The sequence below is a fragment of the Fusarium venenatum genome (assembly GCF_020744135.1).
Source record: "Fusarium venenatum strain MPI-CAGE-CH-0201 chromosome Unknown EDB82scaffold_1, whole genome shotgun sequence".
NCBI lineage: Eukaryota > Fungi > Ascomycota > Sordariomycetes > Hypocreales > Nectriaceae > Fusarium > Fusarium venenatum.
The window spans coordinates 11,697,700-11,718,809 of NW_027072129.1; the positions used below are offsets into that span (position 1 = coordinate 11,697,700).

Below are 21,110 nucleotides of genomic sequence, written 5' to 3' on the forward strand. Positions count from 1 at the left end.
CTGAACTTCAGTACTGAAGTTATATCTTATACAATAACATATATATGGATTTATTCCAGTTTCTCCTCCCTCTTTTAGCCGATGTAGACAAGTTCAAGTTATAAATGCACTAATATCTATAGAAGTAAATATATACCTTCTAGTACATAAGGTAAGTCTATAGCGTCACTAGAACAAGACGACGCAGGGTAACTCTGTAAAACATCTCATGTATTCCCATATGTTAACTAATTGGATGCTTGATATGTCAAGCTGCCATAGCAAAACTCTTAAGCGCATCGGCCGTCTTCGGGATCAACACTACGTACCTGGTTAGCCTTGTTCTTTTCACGAACCAAAGATAGAATTCAGATATAGAGATACAGGGAAAGGAAAACATACCGCCACTTGAATCTGCTGTTATGGTTTGTGCCTCCCTGTCGGCAGTTCTCAATCATATGCTGCAGCCAAATCTGGCATTCCGTCGATGACAACGTGTAATCCTTGGGCTGAGTATTCTGCATCTCAAAAAGGAAGTGGTAGTTCTTGTTAGACTGCCAATAGTTGTAGCAGCCCTTCTTTATCTGACCCTGACGGTACTTTCCGGATCCTCCGTTTCCAGAGCACCATCGACCGGCGCGATCGAAAGCCCAGTTTGTGTTGTCGCCAAACTTGACACCACTCTGGTAGCAGTACCGGTTTTGACGCTTCATGAGATTGGCGGTGTTCTCGGAAGCCTGTCCAAAGTCAAAGCCGTCTGCAGCGATATCGTGCTTGGATGGATTAGACACGGGGCTGGCGACGGTCACTGCCACTGCGGACAGGATGACGAGAAAGTTGGTGATTTGCATGATGAAGACAATTGAGAAGGTCTGTGAAGACTGGGATGGTGTGATTGTAAATTTGGATTGGAGTTGAAAGATGATGATGAGGGTGAAGAAGATTATGCTATGGGCTGAGAGATTGTCTGGTTTTTATAGGTATTTGCCCTTGAGAAATCGTATACGTCTTATGTCTTGGAGCAGTAGTCTCATCACAATGATCATGCAGTCACTACTACGTGTCTTCTAATCTCAACATATACTGTACAAAGCTATCCAATAACAAGTCCTGGTTTCCGACTTGACCGACAACGGAATTGTCCGCGGCTGATATTTACTTGCACACAATTTCTGAATGGAGCACTTGGCGTAATACATGGTGTAGTAAGCACAGGTACAGTTGTTTAAAATAGACTCTTATTGGTCATTACTGGTCCGGGCGAAAAGTGCAGAGAGCTGAATATCTCCACCAGGCTCTGTAAGCTTACATATCATAACGGGACAGGTTCACGATAGTTGGGAATTTGAGCGGGCTAAACACGGATGACTATGTTGCGCTGACGTTAGAACCTCGTACTATTTTGTATTTGCTAGCTCCCGCTATATCTTGGCAAAGAACGGATATACTCATTTAAGCCATGATAGAATTCAACCAATTGACAATTCTCAGTTCGCGCTCTGGTGGATAGGGGAGCAATATAAACCAGTATCTGCGTCACTCTATATTTCCATTTATATCTCGCCATGTTGAGAGTTCACCGTGCTGCTCTGCTTAATCATGACACATTGTGGAAGCCTAGCTCACAATGAGAATAATTCTCAAATGTTAACTCCGGGGATCTCAAAGAGTCCATTTCAATTACTCTTTGTGTTGCACGTGCTTCTTAACCTCAGCGCTAACACCAAGCCAAAGCATGTCAGGCCTACTGTAGTGGCCACATACATCAAGGAAGCTTTTAGACTTCAGAATTTCATCCACATCCAGTGTCGCATAGATAATTCCTTCTTCGTTCTCTGGGAGGTCTTGAGATATCATTCTTCCATCGGGCCCAAAAATAGCTGAGCTACCGCCTCCTGAACTACCCATTATAATACTGCCCTCGGTGCCCATGGTCTTTAAACCTTGGTCACTAATGATCGATGTTGCATGTAGGGCGAATGATTGGGATTCAATGGCATATGTTTGAGACAAGCATCTAGCACCTGCATCGTCAAGTTAGTCGCATGATCAAAGGCTGTACTGTAAATCTCGGCATGTGTTGCTTACCTTCCTTGGTCATAGACCAGAGTTCTTTCTCACTCTTGTAAGGAAATAGAGGCGGCCATGCAGCAACGTGGATTTGCTCACGTTGACTATATAGATAATACTTGAGCAAAGGCTGAGTGTGTTCCCAGCACGACAACGCTCCTACACGGCCAAGGCCAGTATCAACAACGCTAGTCAGAGCATCGCCAGAAGCATCGCCGAATATGGTCCTCTCCATATGAGTAGCTTTGAGCTTGCGTCGAAGCGCCAGTATCTGGCCATTTGAGTCAATGATTGCCTGCGAAATGTACAAAGTATTATGTGAGTTCTCCGAGAACCCAAGCACAACTACGATGTTGTTATCCGCGGCACACTGTTGGATCCTGGCCATCTCAGGTCCATCGGTACGAAGGGAATTCTTGATGTATCGGCAGGTCAGATCCGGGTCTACTGGTCGCGACCTGTGGCCAAACTGGCGTTAATATTGCTCTAACCGAGAAGCAGACTCGGAGGGTTGTGGCTTACCAGATCCAGGCAGGATATCCAGTGATCCAACACTCAGGAAAGGCTAGCAACTTGGCGCCGTTTTTAGCCGCTTCATTAATCAAGGCACAAGTCTTTTCGATAGAGCCTTGTAGGTCGAGCCATTTGGGTTCTGCTTGTGTGACAGCCACGCGAACGTGTTGACGTGGTTCTTCGGTAGGCTCTGACCTTGTCATTATGGAAAGTAATGGTTCTTAAGTTTGTACTTCGATAAGATCTATGTGTGTAATTAAACACGATTAAATGGAACGGAATGTGGTTAACAAAAACTAAAAGAAAGAAAAATCGGAACCAGCCACAGGTCAGTGCCTTTTAAATGCAGGAGCTTTCCGAAAACAACGTATGACCCCATACCGAGACCCGATCCTAGATATTCAACATCTGATTACTGCCGCAAATCCTTGTTTATCACAGCGGATCTTGTACATCCGCCGCTAACTAGTGGCGCATTGGCTCGCACACTCGCTTCCCCATGAACACGTCTCCACTTCCCCCCCTCATTATGAAGTTATCAAAGCGGCTTTTTTTACATCCGCCTTGATAAGAAGATAAGGTCACATGGTCACCCTAGATCTATAGAAGCCCTGGATAGTTACCGAAGTATATTGATTGGCAGATCGGGAGTGTTCCGTTAGCGTATACGGTTGTCACTAACAGGTGAGATGACATCCGGCAAATAGTTCATTGGGGTGATAAGGAAGGTAATTTGACATAAATGTAGCTATGTATCCTGTTTGTTACCTCATAATAGCATTCAATATCGACACACTCTACTTGTTGTAACATAATCTCGATTGTCAACCACCTACACTATTCACACTAAACATGGTATTCGGAGTCCTCGAGTCCAAAGGTTCTACACAACCTCCTGGAACAGTTCTTCTTGAACACTCGCGCCAGGATGGCATGCCGACAATTCTCGTTCCACCGCCTTCCAGCTCGGCCGAAGATCCACTCAACATGACCCGCCTCCGCAAAGAGCTATACTTCTTGAATATTCTCTTTGGCGCTTGTGTCACTGGAGTACTAGGACCCGTTATTGTCCCCGCCTTCGGCATCATGTCGCAGACTTTCCACACTTCCCTCACACACATTACCCTTCTCAACGGCTCTCTCGTCGTTGCCTTGGGTGTCAGCTCCTATGTGTCATCAGTTATCTCAGACCTTTGGGGCCGCAGACTTATCTTCCTTTTGACTTCAGTCATGCTGGTTGTGTCCTGTATTTGGGCAGCGGTCGCTCAAGGGTATGGGTCTTTACTGGCTGCTCGTGTAGTTCAGGGCTTATCTATGGGGCCTTTCTTCTCGCTGGCCGGTACATCTTGTATCAATGATGTATTCTTCCTGCATCAGCGAGGCCGTAGGGTTGGACTTTGGAACTTCGCCGTCATCGTGTCGGTGAACATAGCACCCGTCATCAGCGGTTATCTCATCGTTGACATGGGCTGGCGCTGGGCGTTTTGGATTCTCGCTATTGCTTTCGGATTAGGTTTCATCATGGTTGTTTTCCTCCTCCCTGAAACCAAGTATGAAAGAAGGGAAGTAATGGAGGCAAATCTAGACCATGGTACTGCAGTCTTGGACGTCGAGAAGATTGACAAGACGACGTCTGATGCGGAGCCTCTACCAACTGGCTTACCTTCTGTATATTCTGCAGACGCAGCTGAAGCGTCGGTCGATGAAACACTAAACCTAAAGTGGAGAAGGTTTATTGGTATGCAGTACATCCAGTCTGTTAGCATCAAAGGCGTGTTGTCTGGCGCTATCAAACCTTTCACGATGCTCTATCACCCCGCAGTCATCTGGGGATGTATCATGTGGTCAATAACTTTCACTTGGGTCATTGTTTTGGGCGCTGTAGCCAGCCAGATCTTCGGAGCTCCCCCGTACAACCTCGACCCAGCCCAGGTCGGCATTGTCATCGGAGTAGCACCTCTTATCGGCGCAGCCTTCGGTACCATCCTCTCAGGCTGGATGTCTGATATGGCTGCACATCAAATGTCTGCTTATAATGGTGGCTTGTACGAACCCGAGTTTCGACTTGTTGTCATTGCTCCAGCTACTATCACTCTGGCCATCGGTGCCTTTGGATTGGCTGCCTCTATTGAACATGCCAAGCCAATAATCGTTTGCTGTATATTTCTGGCCTTGATCAATTTTGGGGTTGGTGCAGGATGTACAGGTATCGTCACATACACTAACGATGTGTGTATGGATCGCGCAGGCCATGCGTTTGGTCTGGCTATGGTAAGTCACATTAACAACTCCAACATTTGATACAAAATTCTGACTCGCAGTTTCCGGCAGCTTATCAAGAGTTGTTTTGCATTCGGGCTGACATTTATGTTGAATGACTACTATGCCAGCCAGGGGCCGATGGTATTTTTCAGCACATGGGGAGGTCTTAGTCTGGGCGTTTGTCTGACTACTATTCCTCTCTATGTTTTTGGCAAGAGAATCCGGAGCTGGGCTGATCGCCATTAGGACCAAATTATTAACGGCATATCAACTGGGGAAATGATATGATTATTTGCAGTGACCTATAACTTGATCATGAAAGAGGTAGATACGATCCAAACAACACAATGTAGAGATTTCTATGAAAGGGGACCTCACAATAATTTTTTTATTTTAATCTTGTGAAGCATCGCTTAGTTTACCATCCCCAAATTTTCCAGAGGCTTCACCATCATTGGGTTCTGGAAATAACCACTCTGCAGTGGGTGTTGACAAATCAACCGAGACCAAGTCTAAAGGTTCGTCAAGGTTGAAAAATAGCACACCCCAGTCGAGCTGCGACTCATTCTTGTCTCCTTGATTGACCCTCCCGTCAGTGAGAACTTCTTGAGCATTCAAACCAGGATCCTGTGGTTCTTGATGCTTCATGTCGATTGCTTCGAGATGAGGAGGAACGCTGTGTCGAAGCGGTAGGGCAGAAACGGCCTTCCATCTATAAGCGAGCTCCCTTAGGAGGACCAAACCTCGCTTAGCTCGTGGCCATCTTTTCTGCATCGCTTCTAGCGCAGTTACGCAGACGCGAAATCGATAAACTGACTGGTTGCGAATGGAAGAATCAGTCGCTGTTGCGTTTAACAGTAGGCTCACCGCTGCTGTAAGTATGCAATGCACCGAGAAGAATGGTGCATGCTCTAGACTTCCGTCCTTGTCGTACTGTCGGATTAACTTTACTAGTGCGTGTGATGCGGCAATGGTCGTTCTGACAGAGAGACGATGAATTGCGCTTTCTTTTGGCTCCTTCAGGTACGGCCTGTGAATCAGCAGTAAAGACATGTGATAGACCATGTGTAGTAGAATCACTTTGCAATCTATATTGTTCTTTTTAAGCTCAAGGTCATCTGTGAGCTGACTGAAGAAACTGCTATGGTGGTCGCGGGCTTCCAATAGGAGTCGGTGTCGCTCAGCTGATTGAAGTTCGCCAAATTCGAAAGAGTAACTATCCAATATGATTAGCATTTGGAGAGATATAGTAGATTGGGACGTTACATCTTATCCATATACTGATCGTGAATGAACCACATTCGGCAGAGCGAGTTGAAGACAATGTCTTCCAGTCGTGGGTTCGCGTTGCATCCTTCGATATATGGGGTCGCACGCACCCTACGCCACGGAAGCATGCAGTTTCTTCCAAGCATCGATGTCGCGACTCTGTCACTCTGATTCAGAATCTTGTCTCCCTGTCATGGGCTTGAGTAAGCGACGTACCTGTCCATCAGAAAATTAGACCAGAATGTCTGGATTCTGATATGGTTCTTCTCAGTCTCCAAGCCGCTGGCATCATCATTTTGATTTGCGACTGGCATCTGCATGACACCTTGGAAGGAACTGACATGAAGTCCAAGTTGAACAACGAGACTGGCTGCCATAGCTGCGTTATCGTCAGTTCAAGATAGATTAGATCAACTGGATCCCTAATCGGAAAGGGGAATAATCATACAGTTGTACAACCACGCATTGTTCTCATTTTCTAGTCCTAGCTCGCGCCAGCTGAGGATTGATAATGACTGCGCCGTTGAAACATTTGGAAATTCTCGGCAGCAACGCATAACAATAACCTCAGCCCGATCAGCATACTCCTGGCCCAGTTTCTGTGTCTTTGCGTCATCCATGAGGAGACTCGCTGCTGCCAAGACCGACATCTGTAAAAGCTCAAGATCGAGACTGATCTGTTTTGACTCCATTGTGTCAAGGACGTGGTAAGGTACGAACTGGTGAATAGGGTTAATATGTTGTCGGAATAGACCAAGTAGATATAGAGTGCTGTCTTCGATCTCTGGTGTTTTCGCTGTCAACATTGCATAGTCAGTATTGCTAGGAGGGTTGGTACTATAAACGTCATTTGTCTTGCCCTTGATGATACCCTCGCTACCATGACGTGTTGAAGGAAAACAAAAGCTTCCTGAGGGACCGAGAAAAGATGTTTCACCACTGTCATGTATGGACATCCGCCACATCATGGAGCTAACGTCATTGATAGCGGAAAAGTGGCTGACATCAGCATGGCCGATCTCGCTGTTGTGACTCTCATGGGTCATCATACCCGAAGCCTTTTCAGGTTCAGCACCATCTTGGCCCAAATTAGTCCCGGTCAGGTATGATGAATCTAATGTCTCAAGATTGGCATGCCCGCACGCAGCTTCAAGTTTCCGGGCGTAATCTTTCAAAGCGAGCACTTGATCCTCTAGATCGGATACAAGCTCGGAACCTTGTTTCTTCCTTTCGGTTGTTATAAAATCAGCTTATTTGGACTGCAATGATACACAACTATAACTACAAAACACACCTCTTGGGTCTTTCTAGCACGAAGATGCATTCGAGATCTTTCTTACAACACCATGAGCACGGGGATGCTCCATCACACTGTGACCACTGTCAGAGCGGTTTTAACTTTTGAATAGGCATTGTAATACTTTTCTTTTTCTCTTGCGACAATTTTCGCAGGCTTTGGGGATTCTAGATCTTGCCTCTGACGTATTGGTGGCATCTGTGGAGACGGAATATGATTGCCCAGTATCATGACAAGTTGGCCGTATTGAGGCCGATTTATTACTAGCCATGGCATTGATGTTTGCAGTGATAATATTCGGGTGCCGGTCCATGGTGGTACCAAGAAATGATTGATGAGAATTGAGTTTCACTTTTAATGAGATAAGTTGGGACAATTAAGTATCCCACTTTGCTGATTAAGCAAATCATAAAACTAAAATCGAGGGATGAAGTCCAGGGTAGGTTCTCGGCTGTGTGCAAAGGTACGGATAGATGCGTGTAACTAGCTATGCTTCCAATACCTCGGCAATAATTTTCTCTTGATGTTGCCTTGACGCATTCACAGGGGGTGGTGTATGAAGCTAAGCCTCTGACTTACTATAGCGCAGCGTTCGTGGTAATAGCGAACACAATTTATGTTTGTTGATTAACTATCGAAGCATTGTGGCAAAAACAAATCCTATACAAATGCAGTCATAGTTAGAGCGTCGTTTACTATACATTCTCTACAGGCTTGAGTGTTCTCAAAGTCCTAAGCGTGCTTGAAGTCCCCAAAATCCGTCGCAAAAGCTCCTTGTAGTCCCAGTCGAGGCCATTGGCAGCCAACAAAGTCAAGCTGGCTTGGTCATCACGTCCAGGACGACCGGGTCCCGTCATGTTCTGCAGTTACATTAGTCTAAGAAAAAGTAACAACGAAACATGGTTTACTTACAGGCTTCATATTAACGTCAAATAATGCGTATGGTGACTCAGACGAGTCCTTGAATCTTCGAACATCAATCCGAATGGGGGCAGTCAATCCAAGAAGCCTGGCTGCTCGCTCACATTCTCTGGCCACTCGTTCATGAAGAGGTCCGTTTTCACTCTCGGGCACAACTCTTGAGTTGGCGGTAACGGCTACAACACCGTTATATGGTGCAATTCCGCTTTGATGATTGAAGCGAGTGACGATAGGAAGTGACCAATAGTCTTGGCCGTTTGCAGTAGGGGGCATAACAGTCACTGTTGCTTCTTCGCCCTGGAGAAACTCTTCGACCATGAAAGCCATAGCATTGTTGGATAATTCCTCTGCGTGAGCCAGCAACTCGTTCTTGTTGTGACACACCTTAACGCCGAAGCTACCACGCCCACGAATTGGCTTGGCAACAACTGGGTAAGAGATGTCGTCAGCCGATTTGGTCACCTCGGCTAGCGAGGACGCAGTGAATGTTCGTGGCATAGTGAATCCGCCAACAACGCGCAAGTAATCATTAACAAACTTTTTGTGATCGTATTTGTCGACTACCAATGGACCTTGACCAATGACTCGGACGTCATCTTGGAAAGGAGTGAGCCGAGTCGACGTCTGTAATGGATGCGAGGCGAATACAATGGTATTAGACCAGAGATAGTTTGCGCCCTTATTAATTGCTTCCAGAATACCCTCCTCGGTATCAGGAAAACACCAATCCCCATCTTTGAGAGGATCTGGCGATTTGTTTGGTGTTACAACCTGGACATCATCGCATTGTTGGAGGTTGTAGGCGATATCGGCGCCCGAGTCCTGATAACCGCCTGGCTTCTTGGGCTTACGGACACCATTGATAATGGGAGGGTCCAATGCTTGGTAGAGGACGGCAACGCGTCCGGATGCTTTAGAAGATGAGAAACGAACTTTGCCATAGTACGACCGAGCTAAATGAGATGCCGGTCCATTCATTGTAGTGTACAAAGATGAATGCAAAGCACGATTAGGCTGAGAAAAGGCGTTGTAGGTTGCAATTATATTTTAACCCGATAGGTCCGCGTCATCATCGTTCTGAGAGGCTTGGGATCATACCTTCAAGGGGCTAACCGGCGTCATTCTGGTCAACGGATAGCTCCGTCGCTGTAAAGCCGAGAGGCGGATAAACCCGAACGCTGACGCTACCGGATATAGGCTAGCTAATTGTCTTATGCCCGCAAACATACTCGAGCACATAAAATCCAGGATGAATTGAGTTCAGGGTAAGTTCCCTATGTGGATTACTATTATACGTAGAAAGCATTACAAAAAGAATAATAACCCTCTTCTCAACCTCAACACCAACGTAGGTGACAGCTTGAGGCAACGACATATAACTATATTCTTTAGCATGAAAGAGCACTTACTGTCATGCATTTCAACACCTCTTTCACGTCCAAATTCAACTTATATAGCTATCACTGTCTCAAAATTTTCACTTTCCCTCGCCTTCATATACCCTACTCCCTAGCTTCTGTACTTATAGAACATTTACTCGAATTATGTTTTTGCTTGTTCAAATGCACTGACAATGGCTGAGAATTCCAATTTAGAGGTTGTGGGTTTAACGCATGGTCATGAGGTGATGGAGGTTTATTAATAAGAGCAATTAACTAAAACGTCAATGCGACAACTTCTCTCCACCGCCTTTTAGCGTTTGGGAGATAGTCCGGAGGCGTGTCCAGGGACAGGACCGATTCACACACGGGTCACTGTCATAGGCCGTAGATTATGATGGGAAACAATAGCGTCGGCCTTACAAGGCAAGATGATCTAGAATTATGTGGCGTTAAATAGTTAACACTTGGGGCTTGTCGTTGCTAGCACTAGTAGCACCATTTCATCCACACTCTGAACCGGCCGGCAACCCGAGAGCTTAGAGGGAATCCTATTTGTGGATTGGGCTGTTTTAGGCCCCGCTCGGTGATCAACTAACCCATCTCATCTCGACAAGAAAAAAAAATGTCTCAGAAATTTACACCATTCAAGGCTAACGATGACTTAGCTGTTCACATCAGGAGATCCTTGGGTCGAGAACAAGAGAGATCGGGAATAGCGTTTGACGCTTTGAACTATTTTTGGCGCTAAGGATCGATAACTCCCAACATTGATTCAGGTTGTTGTTCTGTGTCAAAGGTTGCTCTTTGGACTTTACAGGCTATAACCGCTAGTTTCCGCGGAAAGAAGTCGGCATTAGAATTTGACATGGTGAAAAAGCACTGGATAACGATATCCTTAGCACTAGAATTATTAGTGTGCGAAAAAGAGGCTGATTTACTGACTCATGTTGGATGTAATCAGCGCCAACCTGCCTCCCCCTATAGGTAGCAAGGTTTTATACAATAATGGGCCTACCCTTACAATGTCTGCATGGGATAAAATCTAATTACATATCAAGATCCCTTCCGTTGTCCCTCTTTGGCCTGCGCCAACAAGTGATATCTTGCTATGGACGATGCCAGTTATTTCTCTGAGAGTAACATCTCTCCCATCATCATCATTCCGCATGTAATTCTCAGCTTCATCGCTACTGTACTTGTCGGCTTGCGAATATATACCTCGCGATACATCACAAAGACTTCTACCACTCTCGATGAGTGGATAACTATAGTCGCTCTCGTCAGTTTGGGACATTCAACACACTCAAGCCAAGCCTCAACTAACTGTAACTTCAGTTGATCAACCATGCAATCGCGATCGTTGAAGGCATTTGTTCGTAACCCTCTTCTTTCCTTGGCTTTAATTTACTGACTGGCTCTTTAGGCGTGCATTATGGTTACGGTCAGAATATCGTCGTAGTAATGAGGGACTATGGTGGTCCCTCCGATTTCCTGAGGGTATGTCTCTTGATCTGATTGTGTTGCGATCTTCCAGAGTGTCTAACATTCCTTTATTAGACGTTTGTTCTCTGCGAAGTGGGATATGGACTCGGCTGTGCCCTGTCCAAGATAGCTGTGCTTTCTATGTACTACCGTATCTTCTCCACCTCGAAGACACTGCGTTACGCAACTTGGATCCTGTGCATTATGATTTCTGGATGGGGGATTGCGACTGTCTTGGTTAGCAGTATGTTTCATCATCAAATCTTTACAAATGAAATATCGCATGCATTACTAATTTCTCGTTTACATAGTCTTCAGTTGCAACCCGATTCGAGGCTTTTGGGACAAGACTATCCCTAGCAAATGCGTTGACACGAATAAGTTTTTTATTGGAATTACTATCCCTAACATCATATTCGATATTTTGACGGTCGCCCTACCTGTCAACGAGGTCTGGAAACTGCAATTGCACAGGGACAAGAAATGGGCTATTACCAGTATATTCCTACTCGGAGGAAGGTATGTCGAAACGAGTATCTGGGAAACGAAGAACGCTGACAAAGTTCTTAGTGTCGTCATTGCCTCAATCGCGCGTCTTGTCCTCTATTGGGTCTTCCACAGCTCTCAAAACATCACCCAAGTGATGATCTTCGGTCATCTAGCATCAAGTTCCGAGATAGTCCTTGCCATTATCGGAGCCTGTTTACCTTCTTGCGCACCGCTCTTGAAGCGGATGATGCAGAGATTCGTTTCTACAGTAGGCGATAATACCGAAGGTACTGCAGGAAACGCCCCAAGATCCGCACTGGTCACCGTAGGTCAGATACGCAGCCGCGGTATTGTTACCACGAATGTGCATAGAGGCAAAGATGAGGAGGGCTCCTTTGAGCGTCTTGATGACAATGGGAGCTTCCAGGAATCAACTGACGGCTTATATGTCAATGGATCTGAGTCTGCTAGGAATGAGGGCAAGCCCGGGGTATGGAAGCAAATACACATTCAACGCGAATTCGAGGTAGGAAGTGTAAACGGAGATATCCCAATGAGGGAACTTTAGTTACAATGAATTGTTCATTTGCGGCTGAAGTTACTTTTATTGAATATATAGGCTGTTCATGTCTATATATGATATAACTAGTTTTAAAGTATATATATCTTATTGTTGCAACCCCAATAACATCTTGTTCAGTTCTTACACCGCCTCATTTACATCCTTATCTAATCTTAAGGCCCTAAAAGTCTCAATATAAGCAGAAAAATGATAACTAATCCCTTCATAAGTTCCTTGACACGGCCTTGTTCCTCCGACATCGCTAGGTGTTTTGTTGCCAGCTCGATTGTGAAAATACTATTGCTCTTGTCAACGTCACTCATCTTGGCCTTTAAGTTTCTCAATTTATCTTTCAGGGATTCGATCTCATTAATCGTTTTAATCTTCTCGGTCTGGATCGTTTCATTTTCCGTAATGGCTGTTATTGTCCCGTTGTAATAGATAGAAGCTACCTCGCATAAAAATAACGATTATACTCCCAGACTAAAAGATTTAACTTTCTCCTAAAATATATGACCATCTCAGCGTAATTATTACACTGTAGAATGTCATGTGAGCCGAGTCATCGGACGAATGCCGCGGGAAAAGCCCGAGGAGACCCACTCCGAGACCGGTGCTAAGTATTTGGGAAACAGGTAGTCATCTCATTCAACTACATTTAATCCAGAGTATCTTCTGATGGCCTCACTTTACATTGTTGGTAACGCAGTAAAACATGACGTCTCAAGTACTTACCAAAGAAGAAAAATCTCTTCACGACCAAGTCAACATCTTACCACGACGCCAGCTGCTCATCGCCCTCGCAACCTTATCAACCGCATTGATTCTGGTTACCATTGACCAAAATGGCATCTCAGTCATGCTTCCTACTATCGCACATGACCTAAACGCTGAGAATACTATCTCTTGGGCCGGAACATCCAGTCTGGTCGCCAACACGTGTTTCCAGATGCTCTACGGCAGGCTGTCTGATGTCTTTGGTCGCAAAGTTGTCTTTGTATCTGCCATTCTGCTTCTTTGTTTTGCAGACTTGGTATGCTCGTTCAGTCGGAATGCTATAATGCTCTACCTTTGCCGAGCTATCGCTGGTATCGGCGGCGGCGGTATACTGAATGTTTCGAACATCATTATATCAGATATTGTCACTCTTGAGCAGAGAGGAAAAATACAAGGTGTTGTCGGAGCTACCGTTGGTCTAGGGAATATTGTTGGTCCTTTCATAGCTGCCGGTGTCATTGGACAGACGTCATGGAGAGCTTTCTTTTGGATTCTTTCTCCACTGGCATTTTGTACAGCGGTGCTTTCTTACTTCTTCCTTCCTTCTAAACCCGCTACTGTTGGGTTTTGGGAAGGAATCAGGAAAATTGATTGGGTGGGCACATTCGTCTCGGGCATCGCGATTGTTCTTCTACTCATTCCTATTTCCGGAGGTGAGTTATCCTAATCAATTAATTCGTTTCCCATCTCTGATACGGCCGACATATAGGAGGATCCTACTTCTCTTGGGACTCGCCTCTATCCATAAGTATGCTTAGTACTGGTGGCGCTCTACTAATTGCATTTGTCGTTTGGGAGTGGAAAATGGCAAAACTTCCCATGATGCCAGGTAAGTATACGTTCTTTATAGGTAACTTTCCACCTTACTAATGCAGCAAACTATTTCAAGTAAACATCTACAAAAACATAACGTTATCTATCATGCTGGCACAGAACTTCTTGTTCGGTGCTGTTTATCAGTCTTATCTATATTACGTTCCTCTCTACCTTCAAAATCCTCGCCAGTACAGTGCCATGGAGTCCGCCGCAATCTACACTCCTTTAGTGGCTGCGCAGGCGATCTTTTCGATGGCTTCAGGGCAGTATATCAGTTTTCGTCTGAGATACGGAGAAGTCATTTATACTGGTTTTGCACTTTGGACACTGTGAGTCTGCCGCATGTAAAACCTGGAGGCTATGGCTAAGATAATAATCAAAACAGCGGCGCGGGTCTGGCTCTAATCCTCAATCGACACACTAGCATTGCAGTCATTGCCATAATTTTAGCCGTCGTTGGAGCAGGGGTAGGGTGTATTTTCCAGCCAACCCTGATCGCCCTTCAGGCCCATTCACCGAAGAGTCGTCGGGCTGTTATTATCTCGAATCGCAACTTCTATCGCTGTATGGGCGGCGCTTGTGGCCTGGCCATTTCTGCTGCAGCCCTCCAAGCCCGTTTGAGGGCAACCTTGCCAGCTGGGCATAAAGATCTTGCCAGCTCAACCTATGTATTGCCTGATGGAATGAGTGGGAAAGCTGGCGTCCTGGATGCCTATATGTCAGCGAGTCACAGTGTGTTCATACTCCAAGTGCCTCTTATTGGAGCATGCCTGCTTGGTACAGCGTTTATCCGAGATCGTGGTTTGGATCCTGTAAAGGAGACTTAGTGTATCTGAGACTTCACCATCCCTCTGAAATCTAGTCCCATTAAAAATGCAGGTATTTAGTTCTGTGATTATACCTGTGTCGGTTGAACGTTCACTAGAATGACACACATATTGCCCTCATTGATCCAAACGGAAGAGTTCCGGGATGCAGTTTTGTGATTCCGAGGGTGCCAGCTAGCTCTAACCTCGCTCTTTTGACTGTTGCTGAATGTGAAAGTCTTCTCACAGCGACGCACACGGTTACGCAAGCATTATAGAAATGTTTCTTCCGTGGTGTGGCATGATCTTCAAAGGCTCCAGTTATCATGATTGTCACATGAAATTAGTAGTTTCTGTCCCCGAAACACCAAGCGAGGAAACCAGTCAGATTTGTATTTAACCCTCAGTTTCTCTTAGCAAGAGCAACCATGAACTTCTCAGACCCCGTCATTTACGTATAAAACAACTCAAATCAGATATACCATCATTAAAGCCCATGCCTAACACGGTCATACCATAGTCATATCCCGAGGAAGAAGACTAGCATCACCCTCGTCCCATGGATGCTCCCTCTCCACAGCTCTGATCAGGTCCACGCACTTTGCATTCCTTGGCTTGATCCTGTAAGGGTAGTCGACAGGGCGACTCAACGCACCCTCAGTCGTGAACTCTACCTTGGGCTCGATGATGTTTCCTCGTTCGTCCACATCCTTCTCGATGTCGAATGCTGCTACTACGCGTGCGATGACAATAAAAAGACTCTCATCAGCTAGTAGTCGACCAGGACAGATCCGACGACCATATCCGTAAGCGTTGTTGTCGGGATCCGGCTCATTTCGGGGTTCGAGGTACCGTTCAGGGTCATAGCGTTCCGGGTCTTCATAGATTTCTGGGTTGTGCAAGAACCACCATATGTTCGGTAGTAGGAATGACCCCTTTGGAATGTATAGGTCCCGAAAGTAGATGTCATCGTCGGCCTTGTGGGCTGCACCCATTGGCACGGCCGGCATCCATCGGAGTGACTCCTTGACCATGCCATTGATATATGGCAAGTTCTGTCGATCTTCGAATCCAGGCAGTCTATCGGGACCAATAACACTGTCGATCTCAGCTTGGGCTTTCTTGAGGACTTCTGGGTAGACCGTCATTGCCAAGATAAAGCTCTGAATAGTCGACACTGTCGTATCCGCCCCACCAGCATACATTATCGCAGCCGTGCACTTCACATCATCTTCGTAGGTCTCGTCCAATTTGCCGGTTCCGCTGTTGTTCAGCTTGTCTTGTGTCAACACGGAGGATACATATGATTCGTACTGGATTCCCTTGGCCATTTGTTGTCGAACAAACTGGTAAGGAGCGTCGATAGTCGTGTCCAGTATATTTCTCCATTGGCGGGCTCGGCCTTTGAACGACATACCTGGGAGGCATTCCGGGAGGTACTCAAGCAATGGGAAAAAGTCTACCACGAATTTCATTGGGACAACCACGATACTAATGCCTTCCACCATGAACTCGACCAAACGCACTAAAGGATCAGATTTATGTGGTTCGATAGAATAACCATATGTCATCTTTAGAATCACAGCACCCGCTTCCCTAGAATTATGTCAGTGACAAGCATAAAGATACCAAACGAGCGTGACTGACTTCCTTATATGTTCCATCAGGTTACCAGGGTCATCAAGAGAGCGCAACAGAAATCGATGTGATTCTACATCTTGGATTTCGCGAAACTTTGCAGCTCCCGCCCTCGTGCCCATCTGCCGGTGTATCATCTTGCGATGACGCTTGAAGGTATCGCCATATTGCTGAAGACTTAAAATCCTTTCGTAACCACACAATCTACCTCCGAAGTTTGCTGATGGGCGTCCCGAGGTTTTACCCGATGACTTCTCGAAGAGTTGATGCGCTGCCTCGCGGTCATGAATAAGGATGAGAGGTTGTCCTAGGACGCTGACGCTGCTCATGGGACCATATGTATCTTTATGTTTGAGCCAATGCCTGAATGCAGGTACTCCCTTCGGGGGCAAGTCTCTGATATTTCCGATGATAGGGAGGGGTTTGGGTCCAGGTGGCAGGTTGTGTCGTTTCTTATTGTAATAGAACAGGAGGTAGAGAAGACTCCCTACGAGGATAACTATAATGGGTAACATTATAAGAGCTGTAGGTCAGTAGAAACAGAAAGAGAGAAGTGCGAGGTAGAAGAACAGAGGCATCGAAAACAAGAGGAGACGCAAAACATTATATACCCGGTCACAGAGTGATGACTTGTGTCGCAGACGCGTTACGGGCTCTCCGCTGGATCTGGGGTGAATCATAGAATAGAAAGATCACACATACGATCGTAGCCATTACAATTCCAACGCACCAAAGATCAGCAGCGCAAGAATGGGCCGGGTGGGGGGGCTGGCCTTAAGGCCCTACCTAAGTACCCATGTTATAAATTTCATACAGTAGGAAACAGTACCTTTTCTATAGAGTTAACTTTCGAGCATGGGGCAATCCCGGTTTAGGATTTATCTCTAACTATGTGAGGTGTTGATTTTTTATTCTCGGATTTTATGAAAAGTCTGTTGCAGTTGTTAAAATATGACTCGGGGATCTTCTAAAATTGTATCTTGCCCCGTTGATAATTAGTCTAATTTACCACGCCTTCGTCTTCACATTATTCTACATTGTCGGTATATACTTCTTGCTTTGCAGAATGCCCTTTACGCCGTGCATTGCTAATAGAATAAACCTCTACTACTCTAATAGTCAATTGGTTATGTTGTATTAAATCTGGAAGACCACTTTCAAATCCAGTATAGTCTATCTGATTAACTGTATACAGGAGATGAATACGTTTATAAATCAACTAATAAGGCTTGAGAATAGCGAGATGCAGGAAGCTAAGAGGGACATGGAGACTAAGCCAGGGAGTGGTGTTGAGTGACGATAACAGGCCTGATTTCATGGTAAATTAGACGGGCTATCTTGTTGTGTTGATTTTTATTGAAAAGAAGAGAAACATACTAGATACAAACCAGCAAGAGGGGCTTGTCTGACAGCAAGTCATACATCTGAAGAAAGAATAACGGTGAAGACTTCATTTCTCGTAACAATATTCTATAACTTGTACTTGACTACTTCCTACACAACATTGAAGTCAAATGTAAAGTTAAAAGGCTTCATATAACACCTGTGCTGTTCGAATGGCCGCACAGCAACTGTTGCACTACCCAGGCCATTGTTGTCGTAGTCAAGATGCAAAACCGTCATGTTCAAGGGCTTCAAATCATGAGGGTGCTTAGCATCGTCAAGATCAAAAGGCATATATCTTCTGGCTGTGAAACTGAAAGTCTCGCCCTTTGTACGTCTCGCCTCAAGCGTCGTGTCTTTGTTTCCAACCTTGAGCCAGCGCAGATCTTCACGATTCCCGTTCTCTTGAGGATAGTCATAGTGTGTGAACAAGTCTGGTACACTAGAGCTGTACTGGCCAATGCGACCTGCTTGTTTGGAGTCTTTGTAGCTCTCACCTGGGCCACGGCCGAACCACGACACGTCATTAAAGGACTCGGGCAATACAGCCATGAGACCGATGCGTGGGATTGTATGAGACGAGTTCTTGCCGATGAATTCGCCACTGACCTGAAGCTGAAGTTGCGGGCCTGAAGAGGGAATCTTGTAGATCATGTTCGCCTCGATGCCCCAGGCCTGAGTCTTGACGCCAACCCATATCTTGTAGTGAACTGTAGCGCCGCTCTCATCAGTGTTCCAAGTGACGTCTCTGACCTGAGGGTAGATCATTGGAATCCTAGCTCGTTCCCACATGGGACCATCGCCTGAGCCAGAAGCATCGTTTTGGGTTAGAGCGCGGTAAAAGGAAAGCTCTGGGCCTCGCTGAAAGATATCAACCCCATTCTTGGCCCAGGTGAGATTGCCTTGAAGCAGATCGAAGCCAAAGGAGGAGTCTCCATTTTTGTATCCCAGGCTTGTTCCCTTTCTCTCAAATCCCGTTGTCTCAGCGCGACGACTGAGAGAATCCATGTCCTTGACCACTGGAATGGATTGTTTGATGTGAAGCTGATCCCAAGCGATGAGATGACCCTCGCCAGCCCATAGAGTATCTTCCTTGAGTCTAAACTCCACAGTAACCCAAGACTCGCCAGTAGTCATATTTTTGGTAGAAGGAATTGCTAGAGTTCTGTTTTCACCTGCTGGTACATGAGGTAGATAAAGGCTTTGAGGCTCAGTCTTGAGGCCGTCTGCAACCAAGTGCCATGAAGCATCAAGGTGGTTCAGATCCAGGAAGTCGTAATGGTTAGTAACAGTCATTGCACTGCCGTTCTTTGCTAGCTTGACTGACACTGGCTGGATCACTTTGGCATACTCTCTGAGGGAAGGCATAGGCGAGTGATCGGACAAGGTCAAACCGTCCATGATAAAGTCGGCGTCATTAGGCTCATCGCCAAAGTCACCACCATATGCATAGTATGTGAGGTTTCCCTCTTCCTTGAGGATTCCATGATTGCTCCATTCCCAGACAAGACCACCCTGAGAGAGTGGCTCAGTCCTGAACATGTCAATGTACTCGACCAGACCACCAGGGCCATTACCCATAGCACTGAGGCAAGGTCAGTTTGGAATGTGACAATTCATAAAGATGACTTACTGAGCAAACTCGCATAGTATAACTGGTTTATCGCCGTGGTCTTTGATGAATTGTCGCACATAATCAGGAGTGGTATACATCTGACTGTACATATCTGTTGACTTTGCTTCATGATCTTGCTCATAGTGGATGATGCGACTTGGGTCTCGTTCGCGGATCCATTTACTCATAGCAGCGTGGTTTTGGCCATAGAAGCACTCGTTGCCAAGAGACCAGATGATAATGGAGGCATGGTTCTTGTATCGCTCGACAAGCTGACGGGCTCTGTCGATATAAGCATCTTCCCAATCGGGGTTATTAGACAGCCACTCTGCTGCCTTCTCCTCGGTGTCTTCAAAGGATCTGAAACCATGGCACTCGAGGTCGGCTTCACCAATGATGTAGAAACCTAGTTCATCTGCCACGTCGAAGAAGTCGGGATGGTGAGGCTGATGAGCTGCACGGATGGCGTTGATGTTGGAACGCTTCATGAGAAGAAGATCGTTTCGCATGTTCTCGTAGCTAACTGTGCGGCCTGTGAGATGATGGTGCTCGTGTCTGTTGACACCGTATATAATGATAGGCTTTCCATTGACGTAAAAGTTGGGACCCTTCATTTCAACGCGTCGAAGACCGGCTTTTTGGCTGATGGTTTGTCCATTGAACGCAATGAGAAGAGTATAGAGGTTGGGCGTCTCGGCAGACCAGAGGTGGAAGTCATCACCAGAGATTTGTTTCTTGTATATCTCGGCTGAAGAACCTTTCCACTCGTCAATTGCTGAGCCATTGGGAGACATAAGCTTGATGGATAAATCGCCTTCTTGCCCTTGTATGGTGACATTGACCTTGAGGGAACCTTGATCGAATGTGTCGCCGAGCTCAGAGTCAACTTGGTAGTCGATGATGGAGGATTCAGAGAATGGGATGAGATAAACATCGCGAAATATACCAGAGAGCCACCACTGATCTTGATCTTCGATGTAGGATCCGTCAGACCACTGGTAGACGCGCACGGCAAGTTCATTGGCCTTGTCTGAAGAGAGATAGTCTGTGATGTCGAATTCGTGAGGGTTGCGACTGCCTTGGGCATAGCCCACGTCTTCACCGTTGACGCGTACATGAAAGGCACTATCCACGCCTTCGAACCTCAATCGGATTTGTTCGCCTTCCCAATCTTGAGGAACATCGAATTGGCGCCAATAAGAGCCAGTTGGGTTTACATATGAGACGTTGGGTGGTGTTACCGAGAATGGGTAGTCGATGTTGGTGTAGTGAGGATTTCCATAGCCTTGAAGCTGCCACATACCTGGGACTTCGATATCATCCCATGAGGTGGTGTTTGCTGTCTCCCAGATTGGTGCATCCAGAGGACTGGCATCATAATGGAATTTCCATGTGCCATTAAGACTATGGAAAAGACTTTGGTCACGATTGAATGAGAGGGCTGATTCTTCGTCTGGGTAAGAATAAAAATGAGCTCTTGGACGGAGAGTATTGCGATGCAAGACGTTGAGGTTTGTCCAGTCAGGCAGAACTCCTGGGAATGCACCAACCGACATTCCAGCAGCCGATAAAGACATCATGATTACTCTGTGGAATCCAATGACTTGTCTTGTTATTTCTTGACAACATGGATGATTCTATTGTTTTTATATGCCTTTCTTTTTAGTTCTCACCTCGGCTTAACTGGTGTTCCATTGACGATGCCAAGCCAATGATCGTCATTGTCGGTTTCCGCACCTATCGCAAGTCAGCAAATATGGGACATATCCGTGACCTACAGCAATAATTCCCCGCAACAACTCCATCATAACAAGCAAATGCTGCATATCTCGCACCATGTCGAATTATG

General features: G+C 45.9%; 10 protein-coding genes across 10 annotated transcripts; 4 read left to right on the plus strand and 6 right to left on the minus strand.

Annotated features, from left to right (window-relative positions):
• Positions 1-64: 64 nt before the first annotated feature.
• On the minus strand, positions 65-928 carry EDB82DRAFT_534724 (uncharacterized protein). Its single transcript, XM_025738597.2, has 2 exons — positions 382-928; positions 65-300 (listed from the first exon to the last, which is right to left on the minus strand). The coding sequence occupies exons 1-2, from the start codon at positions 828-830 to the stop codon at positions 270-272; spliced, it is 480 nt and encodes a 159-aa protein (XP_025587305.1). The 5' UTR covers positions 831-928; the 3' UTR covers positions 65-269.
• A 423-nt stretch (positions 929-1,351) lies between these two features.
• On the minus strand, positions 1,352-2,919 carry EDB82DRAFT_493962 (carbon-nitrogen hydrolase). The gene is made up of 3 exons (XM_025738486.2): positions 2,572-2,919; positions 2,068-2,507; positions 1,352-2,003 (listed from the first exon to the last, which is right to left on the minus strand). The coding sequence occupies exons 1-3, from the start codon at positions 2,763-2,765 to the stop codon at positions 1,660-1,662; spliced, it is 978 nt and encodes a 325-aa protein (XP_025587304.1). The 5' UTR covers positions 2,766-2,919; the 3' UTR covers positions 1,352-1,659.
• A 472-nt stretch (positions 2,920-3,391) lies between these two features.
• On the plus strand, positions 3,392-5,159 carry EDB82DRAFT_573351 (major facilitator superfamily domain-containing protein). Its single transcript, XM_025738375.2, has 2 exons — positions 3,392-4,833; positions 4,894-5,159. Exons 1-2 carry the CDS (start codon positions 3,415-3,417, stop codon positions 5,068-5,070), a joined length of 1,596 nt encoding a protein of 531 aa, XP_025587303.1. The 5' UTR covers positions 3,392-3,414; the 3' UTR covers positions 5,071-5,159.
• EDB82DRAFT_493965 (uncharacterized protein) lies at positions 5,148-7,729 on the minus strand. Its single transcript, XM_065608461.1, has 6 exons — positions 7,515-7,729; positions 7,388-7,464; positions 6,542-7,320; positions 6,310-6,472; positions 6,091-6,252; positions 5,148-6,040 (listed from the first exon to the last, which is right to left on the minus strand). Exons 1-6 carry the CDS (start codon positions 7,701-7,703, stop codon positions 5,218-5,220), a joined length of 2,193 nt encoding a protein of 730 aa, XP_065466113.1. The 5' UTR covers positions 7,704-7,729; the 3' UTR covers positions 5,148-5,217.
• A 278-nt stretch (positions 7,730-8,007) lies between these two features.
• On the minus strand, positions 8,008-9,402 carry EDB82DRAFT_118743 (uncharacterized protein). The gene is made up of 2 exons (XM_065607001.1): positions 8,303-9,402; positions 8,008-8,250 (listed from the first exon to the last, which is right to left on the minus strand). Exons 1-2 carry the CDS (start codon positions 9,287-9,289, stop codon positions 8,086-8,088), a joined length of 1,152 nt encoding a protein of 383 aa, XP_065466114.1. The 5' UTR covers positions 9,290-9,402; the 3' UTR covers positions 8,008-8,085.
• A 1,399-nt stretch (positions 9,403-10,801) lies between these two features.
• EDB82DRAFT_553125 (uncharacterized protein) lies at positions 10,802-12,232 on the plus strand (the record flags this gene model as incomplete). Its single annotated transcript, XM_065609601.1, has 6 exons — positions 10,802-10,972; positions 11,029-11,065; positions 11,117-11,190; positions 11,251-11,419; positions 11,487-11,694; positions 11,746-12,232. 6 exons carry the CDS (start codon positions 10,802-10,804, stop codon positions 12,230-12,232), a joined length of 1,146 nt encoding a protein of 381 aa, XP_065466115.1.
• A 20-nt stretch (positions 12,233-12,252) lies between these two features.
• Positions 12,253-12,706, plus strand: EDB82DRAFT_493969 (uncharacterized protein). Its single transcript, XM_065608462.1, has one exon. It carries the CDS (start codon positions 12,434-12,436, stop codon positions 12,662-12,664), a length of 231 nt encoding a protein of 76 aa, XP_065466116.1. The 5' UTR covers positions 12,253-12,433; the 3' UTR covers positions 12,665-12,706.
• Positions 12,707-12,876: 170 nt separating this feature from the next.
• Positions 12,877-14,766, plus strand: EDB82DRAFT_493973 (major facilitator superfamily domain-containing protein). Its single transcript, XM_025737931.2, has 4 exons — positions 12,877-13,656; positions 13,713-13,832; positions 13,893-14,148; positions 14,205-14,766. The coding sequence occupies exons 1-4, from the start codon at positions 12,942-12,944 to the stop codon at positions 14,644-14,646; spliced, it is 1,533 nt and encodes a 510-aa protein (XP_025587299.1). The 5' UTR covers positions 12,877-12,941; the 3' UTR covers positions 14,647-14,766.
• Positions 14,767-15,134: 368 nt separating this feature from the next.
• Positions 15,135-16,778, minus strand: EDB82DRAFT_424354 (cytochrome P450; the record flags this gene model as incomplete). The annotated part of the gene is made up of 2 exons (XM_065607636.1): positions 15,135-16,150; positions 16,298-16,778. 2 exons carry the CDS (start codon positions 16,776-16,778, stop codon positions 15,135-15,137), a joined length of 1,497 nt encoding a protein of 498 aa, XP_065466117.1.
• A 771-nt stretch (positions 16,779-17,549) lies between these two features.
• On the minus strand, positions 17,550-20,909 carry EDB82DRAFT_493974 (glycosyl hydrolases family 2, TIM barrel domain-containing protein). The gene is made up of 2 exons (XM_025737708.2): positions 19,280-20,909; positions 17,550-19,231 (listed from the first exon to the last, which is right to left on the minus strand). The coding sequence occupies exons 1-2, from the start codon at positions 20,839-20,841 to the stop codon at positions 17,758-17,760; spliced, it is 3,036 nt and encodes a 1,011-aa protein (XP_025587297.2). The 5' UTR covers positions 20,842-20,909; the 3' UTR covers positions 17,550-17,757.
• Positions 20,910-21,110: the final 201 nt, after the last annotated feature.